At 39.3% G+C, this 15,601-nt stretch overlaps 2 protein-coding genes across 2 annotated transcripts; one reads left to right on the top strand and one right to left on the bottom strand.

The window, feature by feature from the left end:
- Positions 1-16: 16 nt before the first annotated feature.
- chtf8 (CTF8, chromosome transmission fidelity factor 8 homolog (S. cerevisiae)) lies at positions 17-3,845 on the top strand. Its single transcript, XM_026174866.2, has 3 exons — positions 17-184; positions 1,404-1,527; positions 2,412-3,845. Exons 1-3 carry the CDS (start codon positions 165-167, stop codon positions 2,676-2,678), a joined length of 411 nt encoding a protein of 136 aa, XP_026030651.1. The 5' UTR covers positions 17-164; the 3' UTR covers positions 2,679-3,845.
- A 1,606-nt stretch (positions 3,846-5,451) lies between these two features.
- Positions 5,452-15,363, bottom strand: has3 (hyaluronan synthase 3). The gene is made up of 4 exons (XM_026174869.2): positions 15,103-15,363; positions 14,478-15,013; positions 12,751-12,852; positions 5,452-10,874 (listed from the first exon to the last, which is right to left on the bottom strand). The coding sequence occupies exons 1-4, from the start codon at positions 15,194-15,196 to the stop codon at positions 9,945-9,947; spliced, it is 1,662 nt and encodes a 553-aa protein (XP_026030654.1). The 5' UTR covers positions 15,197-15,363; the 3' UTR covers positions 5,452-9,944.
- Positions 15,364-15,601: the final 238 nt, after the last annotated feature.

Raw genomic sequence — 15,601 nt, 5'->3', positions numbered from 1 at the left:
GATGTCAAGCGCCGAAGAAGACGACGAAGAAGAAACGCTCCCAGTGGGCGGGAAATACTGTCGGAATACGAACTGAGTGAAGAGTGCTGGTTTGTTACTGCAGCTGAAGCGCTACATCGGTAGCAAATTAGTTAGTGTTATTGCCAATCGTTATTGACGGGAGGATGGTTCAAATAATGATCAGGTAAAACTGATGAGCGAACTTTATCTTTCCATTACTTAGTGCCAAATATATGTTTATGGGGGAAATACTCAAGGCAAGTTCACGCTAATGATCGGAACAACTATAGTGTCATTAGCCACATTTTAAGAGGAGAGTAGAATTGATACTTAAATTTAAAGCGGGATTTATGGTCCAGCAACACTTCTGACAAAGACTAGACCATTGAAAGGCTTAATGTTTGGTTTGTTAAAAGTAAGAAAAGGCTCATTTCATATTTATATCCTGTTCATAGCCTGTACATAGCTTGTACTCACTACAGCCTGTACATACTTATAGTTATAGAATATTCACAACATACTTCATACCGTGTACATTATAACATACCATAATATACCCATTTCTGTAATATACTTACATATCTATACTATTGCTAATATATATTGTAATATATCTATATCACTAAAGCACTTCTGGATGGATGCAAACTGCATTTCGTTGCCCTGTACCTGTCACATGTGCAATGACAATAAAGTTGAATTCTATTCTATTCTATTCTATTCTTAAAAACTCAGGACCTGGGTATTCAAGCTCTAGTAAATCCTCCTGTGGTTTTGCCATGATGCTGACAGAGAGGGAGAGAAATGTTAGACATCCCTGTGTAGGCTTGGACAGGTGCATTCATCAGAGGATGAGATGGGTTTTTTTTTTCATTTTAACAAATTTAGGTTTTTTGAAATTTATATCATTATACAGTATTGCTATCACATTATACATGCGGAGATAAAATACTTGTTTTAGCTCAATAAGTTTGTAGGAGAATGAGGGAAGTCAAGGTTTAAGTCTAAAGTTGAATCTGTTTCGTACATGTGAGTGGTGTGTGCCTGAGCTAACAGTGTGAATATTTATATTTTTTCTTTTTAGAATATATTGACACTTGAATGTTTGTTTTTTTACAATTAAGTTTTTAGGGGTACCTTTTTATTATAGAAAATTATAACTGTAAAATGTATTGAAATCTTTCACCACAAGGTGGCAGGATTTTATCAGAAAGTTTTGCTTAATTGTCCAGCATTGCCATTATTAAACGCAACTTTGAAAGGATGTTGTATTGCTCTTGAAATATAACTTTTAATCTGATGTTTTTTTATGTTAATTAAAAACATATGCTCTTTTATCTACCGAATTAAACAGGCTGAGTATGACTGCTTTATAGGCTGTTGATATGCATCTGCTCTTGTAGAGGCAGCCCGGATGGCAGCAGTCCCCCCGAGTGGCTGGTGGTGGAATTACAGGGGGAGATGGTGTCTAGACACAACTCTGGTCTGGCAGGAAATGTGATGGGAGATCTACTGTATACCAAAGAGGTACACAACATGCTGAAAAACACAGTATAGCCCCCCAAAAAAGATCATTTATGTATTTACTAAAATCCAGCATCATTTCCCTCAAAAATAATAGCAGTGTTTATAAATCAATTAAAATTAAGTTTATACGAGAATAGCACAATCTCACACAGAAGAAAGTACTTTAGGTAGTAATAAAGCAAGTTTATTTATGAAATGGGACAGTATTGGTACAAAATACAGACTGACATGAAAAGCTCTGTTTTCTGAATTTTTTCATTTTCAGTTTTGTTTTGAGTTGTCATTGTGTCACCCAAATGCAAGTTTTGGATAATACAAAGATTAATTAAAGAAATGCAAATAGTTTACAGGCTTCCAAACTTAGCTAACAATGTTAACAGAATGTGAAGAAACAGCTGCTATGTTATGTCGAAAACATCTGTGTACTTTGATTAATTTAATTCAGTTTCAAAATGCAGTCACATCAGTGCAAAAATGGCTGGTGAGAGAAAATGAGATGCTTAGGAATTTTCCATTCCCAGCATAAACACCATGGTCATACCAGCCACACAGACTCGTGAAGTCAGCATACTTGATGATAATATCAACATGTACAACTGAAGTAACAACAATGTTCGCTTCCACTTGTCTCAGTTGGGCTGTGCCTGTGGCTGCACAAGACTGCCATCAACTTGGCACTTAAGCGTCTGTTTGATACCCCTTTTTAGGGCTAAGACAGCAGACTTCCAAAAATGAACCCATGAGTCATATTGTGTCAATAAATAACCAAATCATCAGATCAAAGAAAAAGTGGTACTTAAGTTGTTCTTGTAAATGGTCATCGTGTTGGGGGAAAGCTGAGAATCCACTGCCACTGTATTATTATTTTGTTTCCCATCCACCAGGGGGTGCCAGTGCTGATTGTAGGACATCACATTATCTACGGGAAGCAGGTCAAACTGGAGAAACCCTTTGCTGTTCTCACCAAGCACTCGGGCCATTCACAGGGCAGTCACAGCAGTAACAACGATGAAATAACACAGGAAGCAATGGAAACAGACCAACAAGGCTCTGCTTCCACATCTTATTCTGTGTCCGCACTCATTAAAACAAAACTGATTTTTAAGATCCGCCCCAAACCTATCATCACTAATGTACCCAAGAAGGTGTAGCAGGACTACATTTCATTGCTGGGACAGAGTCCCTGTCTGACTTGTCTTATTCTAAGAAGTATTTATACTGTGATGGTTTCTGATCTGAATGTTGTTGAAGGCAGCTTTTGGAAAGCAAAATAAGACATCAATGGGTTTGTCACTACCTGACTTTCTGTCCAAATTTAAAGAAAAACTGCAAATGAAAATTGTCATTTCCTTTTAATCATAGGAAAGACTGTATATGCTGGGCGGACTGATGGACAGGTGAAGCGTGTCTGAAGGCAAAAATTATATTTGTCATATATAATAACTGATGCACTCAACCTCAACCTTCGTGCCTCGCAGCAAGAAGGTTTTCTCTTCCTCCCACAGGATGAAGGCCTGCAGTTAGTGGGTCTTATCCTGTCTGTATTTCCTTTCCTGGGTGTCCCGTGCCTGTTGCGCCTGTGGTAGCTGGGATAGGCTCTAAACCTGTGACCCTGATAAGGACAAGTGAAAGAGATGTTTGTAACAGCAGTTTTTGTGTGCAGTCATGAATATATATTATAAAGAAATACTGGTGCAGACAAAGTTTTTTAGGGGCTTTGAACCAGAAATTAGACATACTTTCACTTACACTTTCTGTTTTACTTTTATTTTTGGTAAAATAGATTTAATTAAAATGGATTCATCGAGATAAAAATCAGATGATGCTAATTGTTTTGTAGTTTTAGTTCACCTTAACACTCTGGAGGGGAAGGGCACTGCAAATCAATACACATTTATTCGGAGTAACACATTTTGATCATTCCAGAGATTTGGGAACTCTGCCAGTGCACACTGAATTTGTTCTAGCATCACATAGTAGCCCAGAGTCTGAGAGCATTTTGAATTGGACTTTAAAAAAATAAAAAAATAAGCACTCACACACTCTCTCACAGATGCAGTGGATTTGGGTTCAGTATCTTCCCCAAAGATACATGCACACTGTGAGTCACTGAGCTATCTTCTCATCCCTTCTGTGTTTCTTTACTGTCTTTGGATTGATGCAGCAGTTGTATTATAATAAACTGAAGTGTAGATGATGAAATTGAATGATGTTAAAACTGAATAAATGTGATGTTTGAAACAAATACAGTTAAAAATAAAGGTTTATGGGCAGTTTAAGAATATGTACATGAATAAATTCAATATGTAATACTGTAATTGTCTAATGTGTTTTTGTTTTATCTGAATATTCCGTTCAGTTTGATTTATATAGCATCACAACAACAGTTGCCTCAAGGTGCTTTACATTATAAGGTAAAGGCCCTACAATAATAGAGAGAAATCCCATCAAACAACCCTCTTGGAGCAAGCATTTGGTGACAGTGTGAAGGAAAAACTCCCTTTTAACAGGAAGAAAGCTCTGGCAGAACAGATTTTAAGGAGGGTTCGCCATCTCCCACAGTCAGTTGGAGGTGATGGGAGAAAGACAGGATAAAAGACACTGTGGAAGACATGCATAGCTTGAAATGAATCGCAGGTTATGATGGAGGAGGCCTTCAGACAGGTGGGAACCCTGGCATGAGTCAGGGAGAGGTTGAACAGCCTGATGAGGATCCTTGCCAGCTGGCAAGCCTTTGACCACAGCCCTGGGGTGACAGGGCTAATATAAGAGAGGCTATAGTGGCATTGCTTTGGATTGTAGGCAGACTAGAGGTAAGTCAGCAGGGGGCTGAGCATTAACTGCAGTGTTGAATCTGTTAAAGACTGGCTCTCCTCACCACCCTCAGCTCTTCTGCTGTTGGATGGCAGGAATCCAGTGATTGTCTTCTTGCCACTCCACATCTCTCATGTTGTTCTGCTGGAGTATCCACTCCAGCTTTCTCTTGTAATTAGTAAATTGTACTTCCACTGTATATATCAGAAATTTTTAAAGCTTTTATTTTACAAGAAGTGCAGAGAGCAGTGGGAAAAGCAGGGCTGCAACTTTGAAATCATTTGCGTGGAATCCAAGACTGTCCTTCACGTGACTCCTTCAGAAAGCTTCACGAGGAGGAACAGGACATAGACGTTATTTCACTTTGGGAAATTCACATTATAGCAGCAAGGAAAAGCGAATTAAAGATATAGCAGAAAAAATAAATGAATAAGAAAAAATTCTGTACAAAAAAGCAAAAAAATAAAACCTATAAAATGTATAATATTTACAAATATTTATAAAGAGTCAATGCACTCAAATTGAGAATTTTTTGTTTCATATGCATATAAAGTGCAGTAGGATTGATGCTATAAAGAACTGTATAATGTTTTGATCCAGCCTAGGAAGGATGAACTTAATTAAAATTTGTGTAGAATCGCTTATCAGAATTTCCACTTTATGTAATTTGTCTGGTTACATTTTCACTATTTTTGCTTTATCTAGTTGGCAAGGGATTTTGCAGATTTAATGCCATGTTTAGAGTTCTCCAAACACAGTCTTGGCACCAGAAATTATGTCTTCCTATCAATTCTTTAATTCAATTCCAGTTTTAGTTTTCTCAGGTGGGAAGGCTGTAGTAGAGCAGGTCATGTACTAATGGGGAGGTGGCTCTGTCCCTGGCTGCTCCAAGCTATCTTTGGGCAACATGCTGTGTTCACTTAGTCTGTCTGTCTTGTATGTCTCTGTATATCTTTGTTTAATGTGTTTTTTTGCTTTTTCTGTGTCTGTACTGTATGTTAATGAACCAAATAGCAGCGTGAAAGGCAAAAATATTGCTGATTGCAGAAAAAGATAAGAAAAGACACAAAAAAGACTGAAGAGTGACGACACTAAAGAACGATTCCAAAGTGACTTATTAAAAATGAATTTTATGTTTTCAAGTGAACAAAAAATACAGTAAAAAAAACAGTCAGAAAATGATTTTAAACAGGGGGGAAATCCATGTAGTCCTTTAAATGAGACATTTTCTGTATCATATGAATAGGATTTTTGTGTTCTAAATAGAAAGCAGTTTAATGACTTTCAGCATCCTGTTGATGCCCAGAGATGGAAACAGCAGAAGATCAAGAAACAAGAGCTACAAAATGTCAGAGTTGTAATGTTCCTTTAAATGTATGTGACCTTTTCACCTTTCAAGTTGAAGCTTTTACATCTCAAAATAAAGCAATATGAATATAACTTAAATATTTTAAAGTGTCCATTATGCAGATGTTTCTCACACGAAACATACAGATACAGGTTTTTGGAACATATCCTAGAAAAAAACTTTGGTGTTTAGTCTTTTTGTTGGTGTGAACAGACAAAATCAAAATCTAGTGTAAAATGTGTAAATGACCCACATCAACATAACTGTATCCAGCAGAAAAACACACAGATATAATATATAATTCATTATATAAAAAAGACTTCTGAATTAAACTACAACACACCGAGAACTGTAAAATAACGATTCTAACAATGACACTGCTCAGCCACAACAAAATGCAGCCCTACCTTCAGAGATGTTTGGATTCTCTTTTCTGGTAAATCATAGTGGATGATAATGCTGTTCATGATTCATGAGAAACACGCAAAGTCTAGAAAACTTCCACACCTATCCTGTATACTTCCAAATGCAATCAGTGTCTCAGTAGGAACAGATTTCAGGTCTGGTTTTGATACAGTACACACTTTAGCATGTATGCAGAAGGGAGGTTCATAGTACTGTCTGAAATCACTATATAACTTCCAAACATCATTAAACTTTAATACAGTTGTGTCAACATACTGTTGTCTGATAAGATGGTCACTGTTTTTAGATTTTGACAAGAAGACTTTGATACCCCAGTAGAACAAATGACAATTGCACCTCGACCACATACTTTGAATCATTAAAGGTATTAATATGGATTTTTTTCTCCTCATAGTTGCTGCAAAATCAGTTGTTTCAAAAATTTATCACAACAATGTTTAAGACAGTTGTTTATATTGGCATGCCTACGCATTACTAGAAAAACGCCCATTTTAGGGTTATCCCCAGGAATTTCAGAATTGTAGTGCCATGCTGTAGTGGCAGTTTGCGGCAGTGTAAAATCTGTAGGCCTATTGCTTTAGTCAATTTGCCAGCTTGCTAACTAGCACAAAAGATATTAATGTCTTGAATGCCCCCTTCCCGATTTCCTATGTTTTTGTCTGTTTGTCACACTCAAATGTTTCAGATAATTAAACAAATCTAAATATTAGACAAAGATAACACACGTAAACACAAAATGTAGTTTCTAAATGATGGCATTTATTATTAAGGGGGGGGGGAATCCAAAAATAATCCAAACATAAATCGACCTGTGTGAAAAAGGGATTGGACCCCCCTGTTATAACATAAATTAACCGTGGCATATCACATCTTTGGATGTGATATCCATGTTGAATTTCTGTGGCCACATCCAGGCCTGATTGCTGCCACATCTGTTCTCAATTAAGAAATCACTTAAATAGGACCTGCCTGACAAAGTGGAGTAGACCAAAAGATCCTCAAAAGCCAGAGTTGATGCCACGGTCCAAGGAAATTCAGGAGCAAATCAGACACATCTCTCAGTCTCGAAAAGGTTATAAAGCATTTCTAAAGCTGTGGGACTCCAGCCAACAATAAGAGCCATTATCCACAAATGGCGAAAGGACGGAACAGTTTTGAACCTTCCAAGGAGTGACCGGCCGACCTAAATTACCCTAAGAGCACATTGATGACTCATCCAGGAGGTCACAAAAGACCCCAGAACAACACCTAAAGAACTGCAGGCCTCACTTGCCTCAGTTAAGGTCAGTGTCACAACTCCACCATAAGAAAGACGGAAAAAAATGGCCTGCATGGCAGAGTTTTAATATGAAAAGCACCGCGGAGCAAAAGGAACATCAAGTCTCAATTTTACCAGAAAACATCTTGATGATCCTCAAGATTTTTGGGAAAATACTCTGTGGACTGATGAGACAAAAGTTAAACTTTTTGGAAGGTGTGTGTCCCGTTACATCTGACATAAAAGTAACACAGCATTTCAGAAAAGGAACATCATACCAAGAGTAAAATTTGGTGGTGGTAGTGTGATGGTCTGGGGCTGTTTTGCTGCCTCAGGACCTGAAGACTTGCTGTGGTACACAGAGAATTCTGCGGTCTATCAAAACATCCTGAAGGAGAATGTCCGGCCACCTGTTCATGACCTCAAAGTAAAGTGCACTTGGGTTCTGCAGCAGGACGATGACCCAAAACGCACCAGCCAGTCCACTTATGAACGGCTGAATTTAAGAAACTACATTTTGTGTTTACTTGTGTTATGTTTGTCTAATATTTAAATTTGTTTGATAATCCTAAATATTTAAGTGTGACAAACATGCAAAAAAACAGGAAATCTGGAACGGGAAAATACTTTTTCATATCACTGTATGTATGCATCTTAACTAAATACATTTAGGGTCTTCACATGGGGAGATATGCTAGCTGGCCTAATAACAGTATAACAGTTTTAATAATGTAACAGCTTTCCATGACTGTTTGAAGCTATATTAGTAATGTTTCTTGCAATTCCTCATTTGTCTAAATCTCTTCTTGCTGTTACTCAAGTTCAAAGCAAATATTAATTTGAGAATAATTTTTCCCTGCACTGATAAACTAAATCTTGTGGTTCACCCACCTGCCAAATCTCAAGAGCCCTACAGGTACCGGTCAAAGCTAAGAGTGAACCATACTTTTTGAATCTACTCTTGGCTACATACAGTAACTGAAAGAGAGTTAAACAAATCAGTGTGAAAAAGCATCTTTAGTGGAATGCTATGTGGCAATGCTAATCAACGAGGTAAACACAGCAGATCTTTTTCAAGCACTAACACAACACATTATGGTGGTGTTTGGTGATGAATTTAGCAATATGTATCATCTTAGGATCAACATGTTTCAAATTATTACAAAAGGTGGCAGCTGGTGCACAATCATGGTAAAACCTTACAAACATTATTTTTGTGACCTTTACAATTTACTGTTTGTAATCTGAGACAATGATCTAAATGGCTTGGAAAGAAAGTGACTGGACTTCTTAATTACTTGAAGACGTTTCACATCTTATCTGAGAAGCTTCTTCAGTTCTAAAACTAACTTGATCTCGTGCCTCACAACACGCCGCAAGGTGCGAAAAAAGGTCACTATCAGCAGAGGCTTCGGTTGAAACCATTGTGAGGCCTTGCCTTTCCCTATTATCTGACCCACTGAGATCACCTGATGCAAGAGCTAAGTGGAGGGTGAGGCGCCTGGGAAGGGAACACAGAACTGCATAGTAAGTGGCAGACAGTTGGTGTCGTAAGCCATCCCCTCTTTACAAAGATGGTCATTCATCTATGCCCACTGTGAATGACCAGTGGACCTGAAGAAGCTTCTCAGATCAGAGGTTAAAAGTCTTAAAGAAACTTAAAGAAGTCCAGATGATTTCTTTCCAAGCTCCTCACCTGGATCACCTGGATGACTGAGAACCTACACAGACAATTTGAGACAATGTTACTTTACTGAAATTCACACACTACACTAGTAGATACATAGTATAATGTATATACTATTAAAGTATAAATAGTAAAAATGGAAGTAGCGAAATTAAGACACAGAATATTTATGTAATTTTTTTTCATGCACCAACTGTACAGATCTTAGGATGTTACAGAGTATGGATGTATTTTTATGTATAACTCACACACTAGTGTATTTTCTGTTTATTTCTTAAAGACTCTCTTCCTACTTCCTACCTCTCTATATTTTTAAATTCATGCTGACTGGCCAGGACAAATTCATCTCTTCCTCTCTTCCATGTTAAACACATCTTCAGTTGAATTTGTTGGCAGTTTCATATTTTTTAAAATTTGCTTTGTCTCTGTCTGGACTCTACACCTACTGAGCCTCCCTAATCTTTTCCAAAGCAGGTGCTCTGACTAATCTAAGTAAACATCTTAAATATAAAAGTTTCACATGTATTTTTTTAAAAAAAAGTAAAACACTGTATGACACTTTTCATTACAAAAAGCAACCTGTACCCATCAATTACCTGATGTTTTTCGTAGCAAGTATATGGATATTTTAAAACATTATGACCTATTCTGCTTGGTTAAGGTTTTCACTGTGAAGCACCATAAAAATGGGATAAATGGAAGAACTGTATGGATCTATAAGTCCCCACAACTAGAGTCATGCTTCTCAAATTTAAGAATCACAGTGTTGTAGCACCAGCAATGAAGATGTGTTTTCCTTGTTCAATGTTTTTGTTCCAGCAAGGTGAGTAGAGACCTTGCTTGAATCAAACTGCAGTGAAACTCAGACGAGCAATATTTCCAGTTTAGGCCTCTTCATATGGCAGATGATACTGTTCTTCCCTCTTATTACACCGTTTGGCTACAATTGCCAAATACAGTACCACAAGAATAAGCCAGTAGCAGGCGTAGAGTATCGTCCCTGCTATCAATAAGGCTTTCTCAGTCTCACTGAATGGCTCCTGTGTTTCACAGTAAACTGTATATGCCACACCTCCAAGCAGCACCATAGCCCAAACTGTAACTGGCACCGCTCCAATGAAGTTGACCACAATCTTCCTGCGGCCTGATGTGCCCCATCCAGCCTTGTTTATGGTAAGCAAGGCAAATATTTTGGCAGGAAGAAGGCTGGACATGTAGAGAAGTGAGTAAAGTGACATGAAGATCATGACCAGACTGCCACGCAAAAAACAGGCGTAGGTCGCCTTCACCATCCCAACCAACTGGACTGTCAATAAGAAGAGCAGGATATTCCACAGCCGTCCACGATAGAAGAGATGGATGACTGTAGCAACCAAGAAGAACGGGAAGAAGCCAGTGACCATGGATTCATAAGTCATCCAGAGGCTGTGTTTATGGAACCACAAGGCATTGTAGAGCCATTCACGAAAGTAAGACTTGCTCCATCGAGTCTGCTGGTTGAGCCAACGCAGATACTGGGTTGGTGTCTCAGTCTGACACTGTGATCGAGCTGTGAATTTTGTCTTGTACCCAAAGCTAAGCACCCGATTGGTGAGGTGGCGGTCATCTCCAAAGCTGCACTTGGAGCCTAAAAAGGTCTGATGGTACCATGGCTCCAAGAAGTGCTGTAGCAAGGAGTTCCTGTACATCCCGAGAGGGCCACTGATACACTGGACACAGCCAAAGTAGGACTGGCACGCACGCTCAATGTTGAAGGCCATCCAGTAGCGCACACTGCTTAAGAAGGAGATCCATGAGTCGTACTTGTTGAGTATCTGGAAGATAGGAAAGTGCATAAGAATATATTAAGATTGAAAGAAAGGAAAATCACAGTCAGGTTTCATTGTATCTTAACAGTTACTGAAAGCTGAGATTTTTCCATCAACTTTTCCTTTTTTTTTCAGGTTTAGAGAATATTGTCTTGAAACTCTCCAAGGAGCCTTCACCTTTTTTTTGTCCCAGATATAAATAGAATAAAATAGACACATTTTCAGGACCTAGATGACATTTCAAATGTAGTTTTATACATTTTTGCATTGTAGTTTTTTTCTGTGAGGATTTTACATTTGAGTATTTCAAATGTGCAAAAATATGCATGGTTAGCCCACTTTTCTGAGTTAGATACAGCTCATTTCTGTATCTAACTCATTAAATTGCTAATTAATCTATCTACCTCATTAAACTCCTTTACTTTAATTAATGTAAAACTTTATGTTATTCAAGGTTGTGGCTGTAGCTGGGCTGGTTATGCTCCCTGCTCTGTTTCTCATGTCTCTCTTTGGCTGTCAGCAATATATGAGGTTAACCCGCTATAGGTAGGCTGCATGTCTGTTCACTTGATTCTGTCAGCTTAAATAATTAGCGTTATGACAGCTGATAATTCACCTAAATGTAGCTCACTGAACTGTCTACTTGTAAAATTGCCTGATTTGAGCAGCAGCTAGTGTGGGACTTTTGTTCAGAGTTGTCCTATGGACTTGGGCTGCCATAGGAGGTGCAGACCTGCCATTGCCTTTACGGAGAGATTGTTGAGCAATGGATTGTGGGTGGAACTGGCATTACAGTGTCCTTAGTGTCCTTATTTGAGGCCTGACTGAGCACTTGGTTTTTGGGCTGAGTGTCCATAGCTGTCAAGTTCAGCTTTGTGAATACTAATTATCTTGTTCAATCCTCTTCGTTGCTGGAATTGGCTACAGGAAGATGAGCTAGTAACAGTGTGGATTCCCCTTTGGCATTTCCTTTATTGTACAGCACTTTGGATGTGAAGCTGATGTTACGTGCTTTTCTTTTTATCTCCTTTCGTTATGTCCCCCAGCTCTGGTAAGTCTATTCCAGCCTCTCTTGCTTTTTATTTATTGATTGATTGACTGATTTTTGAGCACACCATGAGACCAATTTGCATTTCAAGTAGAGCCTTCAAGCTTCACAATATAGCCATGGTCTTCCGACAACAAGGGAAAGCATCGTCTCATGATGCAAATGTTGTTATAACTTCAGTCTGGATACGACCACTTGCTAGGCTAGCTATAATTTCAGTTTTTCGTTGAAGTGCCCAGAACGGTTCTTTGTGAATGACGGCCACTGTTGTGTTAATAGCCATGCCAAGGACAAAGAAAATGGATTGTCTGTCTTTGAATGATTTAACAAGGCCTTGTCTTGCAGTGAAAGCCATCCGGCAGTTAGTTGTAGGGCTGCTTGCCAAATCACAATATCTCCTATTTTTACACGTGTTCAATGTAAAAGGATAACTGTATGACTGAGAAGGATTTAGAGCTGTCTATGACATTTCCAATTGTTGTGATATTTTAAAGTACACTAGAAGGCAAAGTGACAATCGGTGACAAAGGGAAGCCCTGTCCAACAACACCCACCGCTATGGAGCCGCTACTCCTCCACATTGAAAGGAGCCAGTTGAGGTGGTTTGGGCATAAGCGAGCATATTAGCAATCTGAAGTTTGCCCTGTACTTTGATGCAAAAATGAACTGCATACTCACAGACACAGCGTAATAAAGAAGATAAAAGCCATTTTGATGCATAAAGGGTTCAGTATTCTGTGACTCTGATATTTAGATATTGAGTTTAATCAATAACAAGAGAGGAAATTCAAGTTGACTTTCTCATTACACTTTTCCTCTGCAGTGCTGTTTTACCTGCACGTCTCCACCAACCCCTCCCACCATTGGATCTTCCTCAAGGATCTTGAGCATTTCTATGGTACATGCTGGGTCTAAAACTGTGTCTGAATCACACACCTGGAGAAATAAAAGACGACATAAAAAACAAAAGGTGAGGCCTAGTGGGGGTTAAACACGGGCTCAGACAATTACAACCAGCAGTCTAAGACCCCAGGTGTTGCCAAACACAGGCTGGTATTGATTGTAAAATCCAAGAGAAAAATGAGAGGCTGCTGACAAACATCCCAGCTGGTTCTCTGTAATTTCAATGCACCTGGGTCAGCTGTGGACTCGACCTTTACCCTCAGCAAGGACAAAGGCGTGCAACAGTTGGCCATGAAGAAGGAACTCAATATCCAGCATTAACCCACAGGTCTGGATGCAGACCCGGAAAGTCTTTCCATAAGCAGTTAAATAACAACAACAACAGTTTCAACAGTCTTGCTTGACTATTACTTGTGTAAAGTAGTTAGGATTTCATTCTTGTTTTACATTACATTGCAAGTCCTTCACGGATGGTGAAGATTTTCATTCTTCTAATAAACAGATGGTTTATTTTTACTATGAAAAAAATCACAAGTAATGTTACTGTCATGTTAAATACAAAAGAGGTCATTTTTGGGTGTGCAGGATTTTATACTGCTGACAACGCATTTCACAGTGTTGATGTAAGAAAAGTCATGCGTTATAATTGGTGGGGGAATCCGGCTGTGGGTAAACAGGAAAGAAGGGGGCTATAAAACATAGTTTGTAACCTGGTCTGGTCCTATTTTTAAAATAACGTAGTTTTATTTGACAGAAGGATCAATTTAAATCAGGGTTTGTGAAGTTTTTAAAAAAGCACTGGACCGAATCTGCTGTCGGGCTCTGAGCAAAAGCCTACTGTGCAATTAGGAGGTGGCCAACGTGCTGAAATCACAGAGGACCCAAAGAAAAAGAGAGTTCTATTCCAAGGATCTGGTATGGAAACTCGTGTTCCACTAACACAAGGCCTATTAAGGTAGATGAAAACTCTCTTAGGAAGATGCAAGAGTCCGATTATTAAAATATGTGATTGACATCTTGTTCCTCTGAGCGACCACCTTTTCCTGTATGAAACCAGGCTGAAATTCTGACTGTGGTATCCTTGGGTTCTGGACTGCAGGTCAGAATTACACTGTCAGCACTAGTAGGCTTTGAAATAAAAAGAAATCTTGTGTACTCTATTTCACTGTGAGTGTGGTTTTTCTAATGGCCACATAGAACTTATGTACTTCTTGCTCTAAGGCAGTATTTTGCCCAGTTTTTAACATTAGTGTGTTAGCATTAGCATGTAGTTCAGAAGAAACAGCTAGCACAGGTAGACATAAGTGCAGGTTTTAAATGGCATCTGTTATCAAACATGGTTCTCTGGCATTCAAAAATGGATGTATTGGAGAGCAACTTGGGTTTAGTATCTGGCATACAGGCTGGACAGCCAGGGATTGAACTGCCAGTCTTCTGATTAGTAGATGGCCTGCTCTAACTCCTGAGCTACAGCCATCCCGTTTTACATTACCGTGGTTAGTAGCTAAGTGGTCAGAATGACTATACAAACTATGCAGATCATAACAAGTGGTCAGGATGAATATTCAGATTATACATCAGGTCAGCCTAAATTGTTCAAATGAATTCTTTGCCATTGCAAATGTACATATATGTGATGGTGTCTGTGTAGCCCTTACCTGCACGTAGTCCACACTGTCCCCCAGCGCTTTGAAGGCAGTGTACATCACCTCCCTTTTACCTCCCCACTCCTGCATAATGCAAGAATAGCGGCAACGTCTGACCATCCTTGACACCTGTGCCATCTCTTCCATGTGCGCTGTGCTTTCCCCCCCACCTCCACTACCGTCCCTGTGATAGTTCCCCTTCCACACCATGCTGCCAGCCTGGTCCGCTCCTCCCATCACTTCATGGAAAATGTCCATCATGTAGCGATCCTCGGGTCTATTTCCATCCACAACCAGCACCACCTTCAAGCCTGGAAAAGAGATTCGGCAGATGCTGTGGAGACACTTCCTTAGGTAGTCTGGGTCCTCTTGGTAAGCTGCGATGCAGAGGGCCACGGTACGCCGGAGGTGTTGAGGTCGGGCAGGACTCCTCATCCGCCGATGCTCCAAGAATGCAAAGAGGCTCTGGAGAAAGAGGTGGAGGGAGAGGAAGGCACCATATAGGCCAAAGGACAGGTGGTGCTGCTCAGTGTGGATAAACTGGTAGCCTTCACAATGAAGAAGGGAAAAAAAATCAGTAAATACGATCATACATTTTAATTATCATATACTTTTTGTGTTTGTGATTGAAATGAACCTGTAACATAGGCCAACAGAATGGTGAAGAGGACCACCGCAGCAAAAAGGGTGGTGACCACAATGTTCAGCGCATTCCTGTAGCAAGAGGGCATCTGAAGATGGAGCAGGAAGTGAGGCAGAGGGGTCCACAACAGATGTCAACATGAGAACAAGGGAGTGAGTGGAGATGGGTTTAGGAAAAGAGGGAACAATTTGTGGAGGGAAGAAGAGGTCAAGAAGAGAGAAAAAAAACTCACGTGTGTAATCTTAATTTGTTGTCATATGGAAGTAATGAAACAAGACATGCTTTGAAAAAGCACAAACTTTATTCTGAGAGTCACTTAGACTCAACATGAATTTATACAATTGCCATTTTCTTTGTGTGTTTTTCAAAATAGTTGAGCACCTTGAGGCAACTGCTGTTGTGATTTGGCGCCATATAAATAAAATGCAACTGAACTGAGCTACAAACATCTCAGAAACAGCAAAAGCTACTAAAACAACTAAATCCCCCATTC

This window comes from Astatotilapia calliptera, chromosome 7 (assembly GCF_964374335.1).
Source record: "Astatotilapia calliptera chromosome 7, fAstCal68.1, whole genome shotgun sequence".
Taxonomy (NCBI): domain Eukaryota; kingdom Metazoa; phylum Chordata; class Actinopteri; order Cichliformes; family Cichlidae; genus Astatotilapia; species Astatotilapia calliptera.
This window is presented reverse-complemented; position numbering and strand designations above follow the sequence as displayed.